The sequence below is a fragment of the Cygnus olor genome, chromosome 1 (genome assembly GCF_009769625.2).
Source record: "Cygnus olor isolate bCygOlo1 chromosome 1, bCygOlo1.pri.v2, whole genome shotgun sequence".
Lineage (NCBI taxonomy): Eukaryota > Metazoa > Chordata > Aves > Anseriformes > Anatidae > Cygnus > Cygnus olor.
The window spans coordinates 44,040,065-44,057,907 of NC_049169.1; the positions used below are offsets into that span (position 1 = coordinate 44,040,065).

Here is a 17,843-nt window from a genome sequence, read left to right on the forward strand (position 1 = left end):
TTGTAATTAACTAATATTAGTAAGTGCTTTGAGGTCCCTGGCTGAAAGGCATTATGGATATCTAAAATGCTATTACAGTGGAAGTTTTCAGCATGCTATTTGATGTTTCCTACCCAGAAAGCTATGATGTGGTTGAATTGCATGAGAAAATACCTTTAATGTTAAACACAGACTATTCATCTGTCTTCCTGCCTTCTCTATTTCCGCAGGCCAGTAGTAAAATCTTTGAAGGAGACTGGTCTGGTAGAGCCAGAGCTATTTGAAGAAGTCACTATCTACTTCAGTGACATTGTTGGCTTCACCACACTCTGCAAATACAGCACCCCTATGGAGGTGGTAGATATGCTGAATGATATCTACAAGAACTTTGACCACATTCTTGACCATCATGATGTTTACAAGGTGATTAGCTCCTCACTTTTGCTCAGCTAACAACCAGAGGACACAGAAATCAAATAGGCCAAGATTACCCCATTTCAGTATGCTTGTGTGCCAGCTTATAGCAAACTTTATATACCAGCTGGTCGCAAATTCCTTAACTGAAATGCTGTGTACAGTTATAAGCATTCATATACCAAAAAGGTGTCAGCTACCTTAAACTAAACAATCCTGCTGGCTAAGGAAGACCTGTTCAATCACGAACAAGAGGATCTGATAAAAACTTTCTGCTCTCAACTAAGTATGTATTTTGCTACGTCTGCAGGTTGTGACTTCTAATCGTGTTTCCACAGGTAGAGACCATTGGTGACGCTTACATGGTGGTGAGTGGTTTACCAAAGAGAAATGGCAACCGTCATGCAGTTGACATCTCCATGATGGCTCTGGACATCCTTAGCTTCATGGGATCCTTTGAGCTGCGACATCTGCCTGGTCTGCCTGTTTGGATTCGCATTGGAATTCACTCTGGTACGCAGTGATGCTAGCTCAATAGTGACAATGTAGTCTCCTTCTTTTTGAACTTAATAGAATAGATATCCATGGAAGATGTGGTAGCACATCATAAACAACTGCTCTCCTTGTGACGAATCACATTGAAAACAATGTTCCTGGGGGAAGAGTAGCAGAAATAAATAAGCCACTAGTTTGCTCCCCTACAGTGCAATATCTATTCATTTATACTTTGAATCAGTAGCTAGTAAGAGCAACTGCCATTGTTCTTGGTTTGATTAAGTCAATTGTAAGCCTTTGAAGATTGTTCCTCCCTGACCAAAGCGGAGGTCAGACATGGCCAGATATGCTTGTCTGGCCACAAAACACAGGCCCATGTCTTATGATTCTGGAGACAGAAGTTCTGACTGAGTCCACGTGGGAATTTGTGTTTTAATTAATCCATAAAATATTTTTTTCTCAAAGGGCAACTGCAGATAGCTCAACAAGCCCAAGGACTTTGGGAAAATATATCTTTTCATTTTTGCTTCTTTCAACAATAACATGAACACCAGCTGCCAGGGGCGGAACATATCAGCGAAAGCAACTGAGGCACTAGGATACCCCTTGAGGCACCAATATGAATCCCCTCTGTAATAATGCTTATTCTCTTTTCCTCTTGCTTCCAAAAGTATCTGTATTTTTTCCTGCACAGAAATTGTGTTTAAATACAATTAATACTGTGCAGCAGCATTCGCCTTATGTTCTTACTGGATTCTGCAAGCTGAAAAGAGCTAGGCTGGGTTTGAAGTGGAATGGGAGATGGTGAGATACTTTAGTGGTAGAGAGCATTCCATCGGTGAGGAACACATTGCTCCAGCAGTGCTTTGCAAAAGGGAGAGACAGCTTTCAAGTAAATAGTATCTTGACCAACCTTTTTTTATTCTCTGCATCCCTTTCCTAGGTCCATGTGCAGCTGGTGTGGTAGGAATAAAAATGCCTCGTTACTGCTTGTTTGGAGATACTGTGAATACAGCTTCACGGATGGAATCCACTGGCTTGCGTAAGGATTTAGGTTTATCTGTCGGGGTAACAGGACCAAAGGCTATTGGTTAATTTGTGACTGAAGTGTCTGTTTTCAGCTCAGAACAATTTGTTATCAGCTCACAGATGTTTTAAAGATGAAGCCCTATTTGTTCTGATTACCAATTGTTTCACTGTCCTGTTGAGCAATGAAGAATTGCTCCTTGTTCCTGTTCCAGCCCTGGTAACAGGGAGTACATAGGCTGGTTTTTGCTGTCTGAGTTCCTCTGGAAGATATGCTACTGATGTGTTTAGGATTTAATTCTACTATGAATTTTGGATTTTAGTTCAACCTAGAATTGTACTACAGCTTTGTTGTGTAAATATGGCAACTGCATATGTTAAGTTGAAGCAACTTCTTCTTCAACTATGCCATTAGGGAACTGTGCCAAGAGCCAGTTTGTCTTCCTTCTGCCCAGTGTCTTCACAAACTATTCCCTTTATAGGATACCTCCCAATTATTCTTTTCCCTTTTGGTATCTAAACACTAGAGATTACATTTTCAGGTCGAACTTTCATTGTCTATTTAATTTTTAGCTTTAAGGATACATGTAAGTGGTTCCACAGTTGCCATCCTGAAAAGAACAGACTGCCGATTCCAGTATGAAATGAGAGGAGAAACATACTTGAAGGTAACCTTTACTGTATGCATGCACAGAGAAGAGGAACGGTATAAAAGTATTATACAGCTGAGAGTCCCCTGCTACTTAACAGCTGGGGGAACAAGTGTTACAGATCAATTGGTATCATAATCTCCATTTGTTGAAGACAATTCTGTAGAGACAATGCAAGCAATGAAGAGCTGCCCAACTTGTAAATAAAGTAATGTCAAGTTGTGGAGAATAAATGAAACATACTATTTATATTAGAGAATTACAGAGTGATAGTAACAGTGAATCAGTCTCGTGGAAAATAAGCTGAATCTATTGCTAATTTGCTCTTGCTCTGATATCTGACTGCCCACCTATCTATTTATTTCAGTCTATGTAACCAGGCAGATATGTGTACTTGGGAGCTAATGGAAGATAGCACAGCTCACCTCTCCCATGGTTTCAGGTCATGGAACTGGGGAGTGAGTGTGCAGCTGCATCTCACCCATTATTCTTCTTCCTACATCTAATTTTTAATCCTTTGCTGTGAGCATCACTTACTGAAAACAAGCAAAGGCAAACACAACAATGTGCAATACAGAATTATTTAAGTAAATGAACTACAGGAAATTGCGGTCTAATCCCTAAATTGTGCTTTCTCTTCTTTGTCATACCTATTTAGGGCAGAGGAACTGAGATTACCTACTGGTTGACGGGTACCGAGGACAAGGAATATAATCTCCCAACACCTCCTTCTGTGTAAGATGGTCCTTATATGTGACAAGGAAAAAGAAATTCCCAGCCGTTGCACTTTAGGCTTAACTGTTCTTCCCTGGCACTTGTTGTTTTTTGTTTTTAATAACACTCAGCTAGCCTTCAGTAGTTAGAAGGCTTAACATTATATGTGCTTATAAACATGTAAATATTCATGACAGTATTAGCTCTGGGACTATGCATGCGCTGCAGGTTATTTGTATGTGTAAGTGCGTAACAGGTTCGTTTTCTTGGAAGGAAAATAAGACTTTCAGGACAAGTTGCTGATGTGGTAAGTGCAGGAGATGGACAGAAAAATGACACATATTCCCCCAAACTTTAGTCTTAATACAATCTGCATGTGACACTACAGTTAGAGGATACCTGCAACTAAAATGTGCAGCTCTCTGTAGTACCATGTTATGCCTGTGAGTCTTGTGGGGGAATCTGCAGATGGAATGAAACATGCAGGACTTTGAGCAGTATTCTGCTAGAAGGGGCAGACGAAGTTGATGATGATTAGTTGAGACTATCAGAATTATTGAATTGTCAGTTCTTCTGGAATTCAACTGCTGAAAAAAATACCTCTTGAGCTGGATCACTGCACTCAGTAATGTTTTTGTTTTCACTTCCTCATATAGGCTATGACTCATAAAATTGCCCCTTAATATTCTCATATGCAGAGTATTCAAGTAAAAGCCAGGCACACTGCAGAAATTTATGAAAACATGGCAACTCTGTTACCGAAGACCACCTGAAATTGAATAGTGGAAGTGCTGGTACCAATAATGGTGTTGAGAAATAGAATCTACTTTGATTGGGAGTGAATTTAATTTATGTTTTCCTTTTCATGCAAAGACAGTAATCTATACTATCTGGATTTTTATTGACATTGCAACACTTTAAGATAATGACACTGCCACAAATCTCCTCTGCAAAGACTGTAACCCATATTATCTGGAAAAATTACATGTAATTCCTGAGTTATATTCCCAAATCCAAAACCTGGATTTAGTTCTGCCTACACTTTGTATCAGTAGTGTTTGAATGACATGAAGATAAAAGTGGGGTAGAAATGTTTGAAAAACACTTGAGATCCGAGGACCACTAAAAACATGTGAATCAGTGACTTTTTTTTCATCCTCTTGCTTTCAGGGAGAATCAGCAGCGGTTAAAAGATGACTTAGCTGAGATGATAACCAATATTCTTCAGAAAAGAGAAACGGAAGGGTTCAAGACACAGCCAATCTCACGGGTAGCAAGCTACCGAACAGGTACCCTGGAATACCTTCAACTGGCCAGCACAGAGAATTCTATGACATATATTTAAAACTGGACATGTAGCATGACTCAAAAAGCTGCAGCAACTCTCTTGAGTACTTCACGTAAAGGCTGGAGGCTTATATTCTCAGCTTGTATTCTCAGCTGGAGGGGAAAGAAAATACCTTTTCAGGCATCCTTTCTACCACTCAAAGTACATCTAGCAGCACGTCAAACCTCTCTTCACTGTGATGTCCAAATTGTCAGATGACTCAAGAAGGACACATGCAGTCTGAGTTGAGAGAAATGAAAATACTTACACAAGTCCTGAAGATAGCTTATTTGTTCTGGTTTGTGTTTTAAATGTGATAGCCTGTTCAATAATCCACTTCTGAAAATATTCATAGCAAAGTCTTAATTTGTCATGATTTTTAAATGTTGTATTTAATTTGTCATTTTTATTTGAAGAAAGATTTGCTGTAATATATTTGAAAATAACATTAAATATATCATATGTAAGTCCTGGATATTTGCCTTTTTGCTTCTTCTGCAGTTTTCCCCTGTGCCTCCCATATTTTGTTTAACTGAGTTGTCTTTGCTCAGGAGATAGCATTTGCATTATTCACCTTGGAAGATAAGTCCAGAATTTGTATGGTTTCTAAAGTTTATCTGAATGTCTTGGGCCTGCAAAATGAAACTCGAAATCTTGCAAAAACAGACTCTTTCATATCTTCCCTCCACTTCTGCTTTTGCCCTCAAACCAGAAGTGCAACAGAAATGAAGAAAATAAACTTATCTGTATTTTTTAAACCTCAGAAACTTTCAATTCAACTTTTGGATGAAGTTTCATGACCAGGCAGAACTCACATTTTACTGAGATGACTCGCTCATTACCTCACACCATGGCATTTATATTAATAATCAGATTTAAAAAGCAACTAAAGAACAGCAGACACATGTAAAAGAAAACCAGCATTCACATGAATAAATAACAACTAGTGAGCAAAATTTTTGCAAAAGGCTTTTGTGTACTGGTGGCTTTCAAAGCAGAATTACTTCTTTCACAGTTGTCAAACACTGGTCAATATTCAAACTATAAACTTTGCTGCATAATTTGTCCCCAAATCATTCTGCTATGGTTTTGAACAGCATTTTTGTCCAAGTAAACAATCTTAAAATAGTCAAAAAAGAGCAAGCTAGTTGCTTGTGTTTTTCCTTTGTTGACTTAAATTGACTTTGGGCAAACACACACAAAATTAAAACACTCCAAAAATAAAACCCAACAAAACAACATAAGTGTACATACACATGTTATAAAATTCAACCAGGTTATGCTGTAGGGCTCTTAATACTGCCTGATGAATGTAAATTCCAGAAATAGCAGGAGAATGAAATAGCAGACAGCATGTAACCAACAGCTACAGGTTTCAGATTTTATGTAAGCAATCTTAAACTTCGGCTGGCACTAATAACATACCATTACTGCTCCTGTCTGTGTCATAATGGAAGCATTCACTGGGATGAGGATAGAAAAAATGACTGGTATTCTAAAACTGATATGTACTGAAAAGAGTACCAGTACAGTAGCAAAGCATGAAGTCAGCACGTCTGCTGTTTCCTGGCCCAAGCTGCCAATCAACAAGCTTCGTCTCCATGTCTGCATTCTTTGGTGTGACTACTGCTCTGCAGCGATACTTGGCATCACTGGACTATTCTGGTTGCTGTATCTGATACACTCAGCAAACGTAGCTATAATGGCAGTGACAAGTGTTGGACTTCTAGAGCCTGAGGAAGCCCGCTCCTACTACATTAAGCAAAGTTGCTTTGTTCTTTGAAGTGACTTAAGTCTGTTTTTAAAGAGGAGTTGTATGGGTTCCATCCTTGACACTCCAGAGATAAAAATTATTCAGCAAATGGCTGCTGACACAGCAACAATAAATTTGGACAGTAGTTAGTTTTCAGCAGCCCTTCTTTCCTGCATGCTTCAAATTATAAATTTCATATAATTCCTTGAAGATAAATAATAACTTTAACACTGAGTTGATCAACCCATTTTCCAACATGGTTGTTTTCTACTTGCTTTCGTCCCTGTACATTTCTGTCACCCATACATCACAACAAAATCATTTTTTACTACCCTCTTTAAAAGTTTGCACCTGGTTTCTGCTTTGAATCTGTCTCATATTCAATGTCGTATTATTGCACCTTGATATTAAATGTTAGATCCAAGTGCCCTCTTCATTAGAAATCTGTCACCAAAGTCACAGTCGTTCCTTTTTTTTTTTTTTTTTTTTTTTTTTTAAGCAGTGAAACATTATATCAAAAAATCTTGCCTGAGATGTAATTTTGCTCTCCAAGTGGAAAGGATTTTGGCTGCATCAACACCTGCTCATTTGAACTTACCTCACAAATCAATCTGTGAGTCCCTGGGCTGGGAGCAGTTGGAAGTGAATTTTTCTAAATACACATCAAGAGATTTGTAGCTTTGGTCAGACTCCCCCCTTGTCTCCATCTCATTTTTCTCATACATCTGTACACACCTCTTGTTTTAGCATTGTATATTTGTGCTTTTTATCCTAGTTCACATGTGCTGCCAGTTTCCAGCAATGTTTACCCCTTGTACACGGAGAACCTTTTAAAAAAATATTTTCTTTTTCCTGCTGTAATCCTATCCAAGGAATTCAGTTTTATCCTTGTCTCTTACAGAAAAGTGACCCTGAACAGTGATGGGTATAGAATGGTTCCTGGAGCCGGTGGCGTTGTACTGCTCTCATCCAGGGCTTGAGGCCAAGAGTTGCTATTTGGCCCAAACTGCTGGGCATGTGACCTCTCTAATGTGAGGCTATTACAGGCCACCAGTATCAAATTTTAACTATCTTAAACAATTACCAGAATACAAAGTCCTAATAGGGGCTGCTTTACAACAGTGGTAGAATAACAGTGGGGAAGTTTCCAGAAACAATCTGAACCAGCGGGGCAGCGAACGACCACATGGGAAGTGAGTGGCCCATGGCTGTAAACCCCGCGGAAAGGATTTGGATCCTTCCTCTGGTCAGAAATACGCAGTGGTTCGGCCCAAGAAGGCCAAAAGTTGCTTCTCCTCTTCGTAAAGTGTGTGGTTTGACAGACACCACCTCACTCCCGGGGCTTAATCGGAGCAAACCCCGGAGGTTAACCCGTCGGGGCAAGCCCGGTGCCCCTCGAGGCCGGGCCTCGGCCCTCACCGAACCTAACCTCCGGGGCCTGAAACAAAGCCAGGGGGGCTGGGTGGGAGGCAGGCGGCCGACCCGGCCCCAACGGCCTCCGCAGCCCCCAGGCCGCCGCGGCGAGACCTCGGCCGTGAAGCGCGGTGCCAGGCGCGACCCCACGGCACAGCCCGGAGCCGAAAGGGGCGACCGGCCCGGGGTCAGCCCTCGTCCCGGCAGGGCCACCCCCAGCACGGGGCGCCGGGGCGGGCGCCGGAGGAGGCGGGGGCAGCGGCGGGACCTGCCCTGGGCGAGGGAACTTCTTAAAGTCCCGCCGCCGCCTCCCGGTGCCCAAAGGAGACGCGGGGCGGTGGCGGCATGGCCCGACTCGGCGGCGGCGTGTGCTGCTGCTGCTGGGGGCTCGTCCTCCTGTGGGCGGCGGCGGGGGGCCGAGCAGGTGAGACGGGGCGGGCGGGGAGACAGTGGGGCTGCTCCGGGCCCTGGAGGTGCCAGGCGGCCGGGGGGGGGGCTGTCCCTCTAGCGGAGCCCGGCCCGGGGCTGTGCCCAGACTCCGGAGCGGGCAGCGCGGCGAGAAACAGGGGGAGCCGCCGGGCTCCGCGCCCCGCCTCGGGCTCCTCCCGGGCTGGTTTTGGGGGAAAGGGACCCCCGCATACACACTCTGTGACCCCTTAGAAGAAGGTGCGAGGCGGCTGGGGGGGATTCCCCCCGGCCTGCGGGCCGGGGAGGGGGCTGCAGGCGATGGGCAGGGGCTGCTGGAGCACGGCCAGCCTCTGCCGGCCGGGGCAGGCGTGCCGGCGGCACCTCCGAGGTGTCAGGCTTCCCCACGTGGGCTTCCAAAACCTCGTCCTGGAATGGGCGAGGGAAAATAAAGTGAGCTCGACGGGTGGGAGAGAGCCTCTGGCTCGCAGCCGTGCTCCGTGGCGGTGCGGGATGCACGCACGGGAGCCGCTTGGGATGTGGTTGGTGCTGGCTGGGGCTGCCGGCAGTTTGTTTTGTCAGTTTCAGAACTCGTACCTAGGCATGAGCTGGTGTTTTCCGACCAGAGAGACTTGTGCTACCACTACAGTAATTAATTTGCCAGTGTCTGGTTAAGTTTTAAAAATCTGACATTGTTTTCTATGGTAGAAACACCACTTCCATGCTATTTTTATGCTCACCGTTTTTTAAAATCATATTTACATAATATATATATATTAAGCCAAAGTTATAAGGCTGCAATTAAACTTCTTGATCTAATGACTGAAACTTTAACAACAATTCTGAGCTTCCTTGGAATGCCATAGCCTTTCTGTCTCCTGATCTTCAAGCTTTATTCTTGTAACTCCTATCAGTCCAGAGCCAAATTTGGGTGCAGACAGAGTTTGGCAAATGGCATAATGGCATGTGTTGCTGATCTTCACAGTTTTCCATAGAATCTTGGCTTCTTGCTTAAAAATTGAGTTTCTGCCTGAGTTTTGAGAAACACTACGGCTGTGGACACATGCTATGGTATGTAACTGTGCTAGAAAAGAAGTGGCAGGGATATATGAAGATAGTGTTTTTTTTCTAATTTCAAAGCACATGTAATGGGTTACCCAGCACCTGAAAGGATGTGGAGAGGAATTGTTAAAGGAGGGAATTTAAGAAATGCTGAACAAGTGTGGAATATATGAAAGCGAAGCTGCCTCTGGGAGATCAGTAAAGGTTGGTGACAGCAGCGTTCAGAGCACAATGCCCAGCGGAGAATTCCGGATACCACTGGTATTGATTGCAAGAGTAGGGTTGTTGGGGAGCAAATCTCAGCAGTGGCATATCTCACACTTCTTCTGCTTTTAATGAATTCTGCAGCTCTTAAGGGCTGGATTCACTGCTTGTCTTCTCGGAAATTCCTTGTTAATAATTGCCACAGAACAAGGGAAAATTAGGTAGCAGTTTGTTAAACATGTCCAAAGTATTACAAGCACCTCATTTTGTGGGCAGTCCTATCTCATCTTGGAGACCTGCTTTTCAAACCTTACTTGAATTGGCAAAAACTTTCATTACTGCATCAGCAGGACTGAAGGAAGGGTCAACCATGAAGCATGCAAAGGAATTAAAAGGAAACATAAGATATGAAGTAGTTTCGGCTAATACCTGACCGATTCCTCACATCATTAAGATACAGGTAGAAGACTATGAAGTAGCGAATAGAAATGCCTTTAGGCTATTCAATAGAATAAATTTGGCCTTCAGCATTGAACTATCAATCTCTGATTTCCCCTCCCACCTTTATTCATTGTTCTTTAGTATTTTGAACTCCTTGAAGAGATTCTTCATTATACAATTTGGAAACTGTTTATGGGGAATATTCTCTGGTAAAAATCGCTTCAGGGACTAAGAGATCAGTGAAGCTACTTGTGAAAGTACTGTTTTTGTTTCCTCTGTGCATGATGTGCGCTGGGGACCTACAGTTCTTTTGGCAAGCTTTCTGTATCAGCTGGGTTTTACCATTAAGTATCCTTGTGAACATGAAAGTCATACAAGGTTCGAACTCCTAAATCATCTCAGTTCACTTATTTGAATATTGCTTCTCTCTCTCATGTAAGTACAAATCAGGATTAGGCTTCAAATAATAACAGGCCTGTTGGAGGCAAATTGAAAAATTACTTAAACTTGAAAAGAATGAGGAAATAGGATGAATTAAGGCTAGTAGAATAGAAAACGCAAATAGCTTTGTATTCAAGCAGAACAAGAAAGCATTTACTTATTTAATTGAAAATTACTGGGTTTCACGTTAAGTTCCTGTGTGGTTTAAGCTAATCTCTGAAGAAGTCCTGAAGTACTTAACATTCATTTTGTAATGGATTCCAGTCATAACTGTGGTGTGAAATTGCAGCTGTACTTCAGAGGTATACAACCTTTCTAAACAGAAGGATGGTTCTGAAATTTTGGTGGGAAAATAGGACAAATTCTCTCAAATTACAAAACTGAACAGAAATATCAGATGAGGTGTTTCTTGTTATTGGCTGACCTGAAACATTTACATGAACATCTAACGGAACAGTAGCTGTAGGACAGGCTGTGCTGAAAATGGGAGGTGTGCTACTTTGCGCTAGTGTTATTGTGTTCCTGGGTTGTGCAAAACTTCTCAGTGAAACAGAAGAAGGATCGCTTCCTTAGTTAGTGGAAAGTGTATAGGTTGAAACTAATAAGTACATCTTAATACCTGTACAAAAAGGCTTCACTTTTCAAAAGCCAGAGATAAAAATAAACATGTGAAATGGAAATAGAAATTAGAAGCTGAGGAATCCAGTGATTTTCCTATTATTAGGTGACACTTGCACTTGTTCACTCTAACTTAATTTAGCTTGTTAAATGCAGCCTCAAATACATGAAATGATTGACAATGTCCCCAGTGTTTCCTTCATTGTTTGTGAATGGACTTACTGCTCCAAGTAAGGAAAGATATGAATATTAATTCTGATCCCCAAACCTTGTGGCTGTTTTATTTTCAGGGAAAAGGGAGTTCTGTTAATTTCTCTAATTACAAGGTCAAATAGGCTGTCTAGATGTATGATATGTTTTAAAAACAACTTACAGTTGGCAAAACCATAAGGAAAAGTATCTGTTGCATATTTTCAAAAGGATGTTATAGGTGTTCGTAAGGCATGTCACATTTATTTTTGTAGTTTTAATTTATTTTAATACGTATAGGTGACAGTCATCAAATAATGCATTTGGGCCATCTTGCTGCATTTTTCTTTTTTGTCTGCCCATTTTGTGCTTTCACTGAAAGTTGATGCTACTCTTTCATGTCCTCTTCACAGCATCTTCCACCTTGTTTCATCTTGTCTCTGTCCTCTCACTCAGTAATTGTTTTCTCAGTGTTCTGTCAAGTGTGTATGTATTTCCATTCTGCATCTGCCACCGAAAGATAAGCTCTGCTTTTAACGTAAACTTGGCAATGCCTGTATTGAGCCAAAAAGGTAGAGAAAGGTTTTGTTTCTCAGTTTGAAATGCCAAGGATACCACCACTTCCTAACCACACCTGAAACTTCACTTTCCCATTATTCAGGGTATAATCTTTGCAAAATACCTCTCACGTATTGAAGAAATTCCAGCACTCTGCCAACTGTAGTCCTATTTCTGGATCCCTGTTTGGCAAAAATACAGAATCGTAGAATGGTTTGGGTTGAAAGGGACTTCAAAGATCATCCTGTTCCAACCCCCCCGGTTTCAGGAAAGGCTTTTCCCATTTCCTACTGCCTGCGGGAAGGAGAAGGAACACTTATGTATTTACAGGCTTATTTTGTCATTGCACTTCATCACTTCTATCCCGTGTCATGCAGCGCACTGGTGGCTGTGCTGGAGCTGTACATTGCCAATGCTAAGCAGTTCTGACTTGCTAGTTGCACTGAGGGAAGGAGTGACTCCACTGACCTACCCTGTCCGCAGGGACTTTGAGTCATTCATTGCACTAAATAGTGTCTGCTTCTGCTTTTTACTCAGGTTAACCCTTCTGAGCAATACAGGTATGGAATTACCCTAAATTACCACAGTAATTTCTGCTCTTCAGAGTCCTGAGAGCAGGAAATAGGTTGAAACTTGTCAGTGTTCTCTGCTACACACTGGGAAGTCTAAATCTTCTAGAAATCATCCTTCTATCATGGATTCATGGAGACATTGCATTTGGTTCATATGTAAGGTCTTACCAATACAGTTGCTGGGATAAGAAATGTTAGGGTCTCTGCATCACCTTTCAAAAATAAATATAAAATGCCAGCATTATTCTAGATAAAGGTTCATGTTGTGAGACATAGGGGATTTTTTTGGAAACATGCAGTTGGTTCTTAGATATCTGTATTCTGCTACGTATTTCAGTTCTGGATGGTTTTCTTGCTAAAGGTAGTTCTGCTAGTTTAGATGAACACAGATTAAAATTGTGACAGACCGGGTGATAGGAAATGCTTCAGTTACACGGTAGTGGAAGTTGGTTTTGAGTGTACAGAGATTTATAAGCTTGCAATTTTAACTGCATCTGTAGCAATATAAAAACTTATATAACCATATAGTAATTGTTACAATTCATATAAATATATATTAATTTAAATAGATGTAGCAACTTCATATATAAGTATTTTGACATGTTAGACCAGGACTGTTAGATTGTCAGAAACTGACACAAAAATGAATGAAGTGAAATCAGATGAGTGGCTGCCACAAAAAAAAAAATCAGTAGTGGAAGATGGTGTCTTCCAGCATTGTTTTTGTGCCTGCCACATCTACAGCACATACCTCATTGCTGTTCCTCTAAAGGCCTCTGCCTTTGTTGCAAATCATCATGTATTTTCATGCTGTCATTTCTCTCACATCCCCTTCTAGTCCTGATTTTCTGCAGTTTAAATTCTTTGTGTAGAGAATTTAGGGTCAGGGCAAACTCCAAGGGTAATTTTGAAGTTTGTTCTGCCTTCTGAAAACAGCTCTGAATCTTCATGCTGTGGCAGAGAATAAAACAAAGAAACACAGCCTGCCATGTTACAGTACGTCTGTTCAGGGTACGTCTGTCTCTGTTCAGTCTGTGTTGCACTGGCATCAGTATTTTTTATTTTTTTTTTAAAGAAAGCAACAGCTATTTTGCTTTAGGCAGAAGGTTTCTTTGGCATGCCTACCTAGTCTGTGGGCTCTAATAAAAACACCTAGCTGCCCTGATTCCTCTTAACTGCTTGCATACTTCCCCACTTATGGAGAGCATCTTTCTCTTCCCCTGTTTTGTCCTTGTTCTTATTACCTGTTCCTCAGGTGTCTGTACTGAGCAAAACCTGTCTTTTCTCTACTATGCAGCGGGCTGCTTTGCTTGGAGTCAGCTTTGCCCTTTACTGCTGGACAGCCTCTTTGTGCTCTGTGCTGTGACCTCTTGCACCACTTGTTCACAGGACCTTACTTACTTTCCCTGTCCTCTGTGCTCTTGTGAGTTTTAGCTTTGTAAGATGGCCTTTGTCTGTTTCCAGCGATAAACCACACCAGCTTGCTCTTCTTTTTGTGGATTTTTCAGGGTGAGCAATTCCCATGTTTACACTTAAACTAAATCAGGGATTACCTCATGTATTACTAAAAGATAGTTAAGAAGACAACAGAAAAGTGAGGTTATAGCAGCTTGAAGAGATTTCTAAGGTCTGTCATGTCTCCGTCCTTTAAATAGACTCAGTACCTGGCAGATAATAAAACATGTTTTTAAACACTGTGTTCCAAGTCCCTGAGATGACTTCATCTCTAAATAGACTCATGTAAGAACTCTTCTTCATAGAAGGGGGTGAGAGAGAGAAGAGAAGCCTGGAGAAGAGAAGGCCCTGGGGAGATCTTACAGTGGCCTTCTACTACCTAAAAGCCGCCTACAGGAAAGCTGGGGAGGGACTTGACTCAGGGAGTGCAGTGATAGGACAAGGGGGGAATGGTTTTAAACTAAAGGAGAGTGGGTTTAGGTTAGATGTAAGGAAGAAATTCTTCACTATGAGGGTGGTGAGGCCCTGGCACAGGTTGCCCAGAGAAGCTGTGGATGCCTCATCCTTGGAGGTGTTCAAGGCCAGGCTGGATGAGGCTTTGGCCAACCTGGTCTGGTGGGAGGTGTCCCTGCCCATGGCGGGGGGGTGGAACTGGGTGGTCTGTTAGGTCCCTTCCAACCCAAAGCATTCTGTGATTCTATGACTAGAGGTTTTTCTGAAAGCTGTTTACCTTGCTCTTAATTCTTCAGTTCACTGGGATTAAAACCCAAATAATTAAGAATGTTTGCTAAACAGCAGCCCAGGTAGAACTCTGAAGCAGTCTAATGCCCTTCTTTTCTGTTCCTTTACCACTTGAGATTGATTCTATTCCAGTTGGGTGATCGGTATTGTGTGCCTTAGAAAGGGTTGCATACCTGTGGTGCTTTGCTCTTTCAGTCTGTGATCCACTGAGTTCTAGTGCTCCTGTTGGGTAATACTATCTCCAGGATCAGCTGCCCAGAAAGTTTAAAAACAAAAACAAACTTGTCTTTTGAATCTTTAGGTAGAAAATTAAGTTAACAGTAGCTATAATCATTAGCAATTGATCAGGCATGCCATCTTTTAAAATTGCTTTCAGTGAGATTCATATAGGGTTTCTTCTGGGCCAGGTAAGGAAATACTTTTTTGAATTTTATGTCAAGACTCAGCTATGGTGGAGCTTTAGACTAAAGAGTTGTAGATAATGTCCAAAAGAGTAACATGAGAATATTTAACTGTAAACTTTTTTGGTAAAACTCTAGTTGGTTCTCATACCACTTCTCAGTATGTTAACATCAGTATTTCTTTCCATGGTGGAATCAAACCTGTTGGAAAGTTACCAAATTTAACTTTTTTAAATTGCCAAAATATTGTCATAGCATTTCACTATTGGAGAGGAAATATCTACTCATTCTTCCCTTGTTTTAATCTTGCTTTGCAGCAACTACTTTATTAGTTCTCAGTCTACAAAGACTGTGAGTGAGACTTCCAAAAAGGTGGTAGACCAACCCATTCTGTTTTATTGTATAAATCTGCATATGGCTGTTTAATAAATCTGCCTGGGATCTTTGAGACCTGGGTTAGAGCTACCAGGCTTAAAGTAAAACCTTCCGAGCTTGTTGCAACTACTTCTCCGACCCCTGTAGTCCTCTGTAACAGTCATCAGTGTCTAAGTAAATTGAAGTTCCTATAATACTTGTTGCTTTTCAGGTTTATTGTAACACTAATTTCCCTTGTCTTTGTTTTTGTTTCCCTTGCCTTCTTTCTTCTTGGCCATAGAAATCCGTTACGCAACTGTGTACTGGAATAAAGCTCAAAAAACACTTCAGGTCAGGAATATACTGGACAGGAGCGGAGATGCCTGTGGCTTCTACAACAACACTATACAGACAACAGGTTGGGGAGTTCTGGAGATCAGAGCAGGCTATGGCCATCAGACCTTAAGCAATGAAGATATCATGTATGCAGCTGGCTTTTTGGAAGGCTATCTCACAGCTCCGTAAGTACCTCAGGAAGCAACTCAATTTATGACACTTCCAGTGGATTTCTGTGACTGTTTGTTTGTTTTTCCTTTCCCTTCATTCCTATCCATTTAAACCATACACTTTTGTGGTTGTGTGCTGTTCTTTTAATTAGCAACAAGTATGAAATATAGCATCTTCTTTACAGTATCAAGATGTGGTTTCTGCTTTGTGTTGTCTTCTCATCCTGCAGGCTCTCTTCTCACCTTTGTGAGAACGATGAGTACTGCATCTATATTACTAGTTAAGTAATGTAATCACAGAATAGCATACGTGTAATGATGTGAGTAAGCCTTGTGTTGTAAATAATTACAAAAGGGGTAGCAGAAAGAATAGTTATTTCCCCAGCCTGGAGGTAGGTGACTGACCAATAGATGAGAGAATTGAGAGCAGATCAGTCAGGGAGAGGCAAAGGCTGCAGGGCTTCCTTAAGGGGCTTTTTAGCAAGCATTGTCAAGAAACTGCTGGGGGAACAGATGCTGAAGCTTCATAACATGGGGAGTTTGGTCTCTCTTGGACAAAGTAAAAGAAAAATGCTGATATTCTGATAGGCCAGGAGGTAGACTGGTACGTGTCTAGAAGGGCCACTGTACTCCTGAAAGCCCTGTGAAAAGAGAATGAGGGACTGAATCACTCCCACAATGCACATTTGTGAAAACTGACGGTGTTTTGTGCTTGTTATGAATCCAGACCAGCTTTTTCTGTTTTTTCTAAGTTCTTTCTGTTACTAAGCAGGAAGACAGAATTAGTGGGATATAGCTAGTGGTATAACTAAGCACATGACGTGGTTTGTTGGAACAGGCTCTACTTTTCCTCTATGAACTTAAGAAATTTTCTTTTACTAAGACTAAGTTCTGTTGTGTGCCTGGGGAACTGTTGAGAGATGCTTATGATGGATGCTGTGACAGGAATTTGGCTTCACCATCCTTTCTTCCAGAACACTGAAATACCCATAGGCTGCATTGAACAGTCCAGCAAGGGAGAGTTTTGTCAAACAATTGGCAAGTATGGCTTCTGGACCAGATGATATTAATTTAATGAGTAGTAAGGCATGTTAAGATTTATGGATAGTTTACTGATTGTATCATATATTAGTGTGACTCTCTAGTAGACTTTACTGGAGAGGTAGCTAGGACTCAGGACAAGATTTTCACAGTATGACAGAGATGCAATACAGCATAATTTGTTGATTAAGAAAACACTTTGGAGGGGACTGGGAAGGGGAATCCTAGAGTTCTGAGTGCACAGCATTTATACCAGGCAGGAAAGAGAATGAAGTACATGAGAGATCTGGATATGTGTTGTTAGATTATTGGCATGAGAGGTTATTGCTATGGACTACTTAGTCAGTTTATGTAAACTACATATGGATCTGGGGGAATGCTGGCATTAAATGAGAATATTGTTACAGAATCACAGAATGGCTGAGGTTGGAAGAGACCTCTGAAGATCATCTACTCCAACCCCCCTGCCAAGCAGGATCACCTAGAGCACATTGCGCAGGATGGCATCCAAGCGGGTTTTGAATATCTCCAGAGAAGGAGACTCCACAACCTCTCTGGGCAACCTGTGCCAGTGCTCTGTCACCCTCACAGTAAAAAACTTCCCCCTCATATTCAGCCGGGATTTCCTGTGCTTCAGTTTGTACCTGTTGCCTCTCGTCCTGTTGGTGGGCACAACTGAAAAGAGACTGGCTCCATCCTCTCGACACCCTCTCCTCAGATATTTATATGCATTAATTAGATCTTCCCTCAGTCTTCTGAGTTTTCTTACAAGTGGGTGTTACTTGAAAGATTTTTTTCAGCGTTGTTATGTGTACTCATCTTTAAACTCATCATTAAACTTAAGTTTTGTCATAGTACGTAGACAGCTCAATCCATGCTAAGACTAATCAGATGACAAATCATATTTTAAACAACACGCTTCTGGTCTACTAATGCCTCCATAGTAGATATGTAAGTCTTCCTTGCTGGCTTTTTAAACAATCTTAACTATATACCCATTCCTTTAAACATAGCTTGAATGTGAAACAGTGTCTGCAAGGACATTATCTGATGTCTTAGTCTATGCTTAGGTTTAGGGGAGGGA

At 41.6% G+C, this 17,843-nt stretch overlaps 2 protein-coding genes across 2 annotated transcripts in view; both read left to right on the forward strand.

Moving 5' to 3' along the window:
* The window catches only part of GUCY2C (guanylate cyclase 2C), a 44,342-nt gene extending 39,356 nt beyond the window's left edge, over nucleotides 1-4,986 (forward strand). The window contains exons 22-27 of the mRNA XM_040544773.1: nucleotides 210-402; nucleotides 732-906; nucleotides 1,832-1,930; nucleotides 2,488-2,582; nucleotides 3,223-3,299; nucleotides 4,449-4,986. Coding sequence (XP_040400707.1) covers nucleotides 210-402; nucleotides 732-906; nucleotides 1,832-1,930; nucleotides 2,488-2,582; nucleotides 3,223-3,299; nucleotides 4,449-4,623 — 814 coding nt within the window. The 3' untranslated portion in view covers nucleotides 4,624-4,986. The remainder of the gene's footprint in view (nucleotides 1-209; nucleotides 403-731; nucleotides 907-1,831; nucleotides 1,931-2,487; nucleotides 2,583-3,222; nucleotides 3,300-4,448) is intronic.
* A 3,030-nt stretch (nucleotides 4,987-8,016) lies between these two features.
* The window catches only part of PLBD1 (phospholipase B domain containing 1), a 37,261-nt gene continuing 27,434 nt past the window's right edge, over nucleotides 8,017-17,843 (forward strand). The window contains exons 1-2 of the mRNA XM_040555115.1: nucleotides 8,017-8,195; nucleotides 15,514-15,733. Coding sequence (XP_040411049.1) covers nucleotides 8,117-8,195; nucleotides 15,514-15,733 — 299 coding nt within the window. The 5' untranslated portion in view covers nucleotides 8,017-8,116. The remainder of the gene's footprint in view (nucleotides 8,196-15,513; nucleotides 15,734-17,843) is intronic.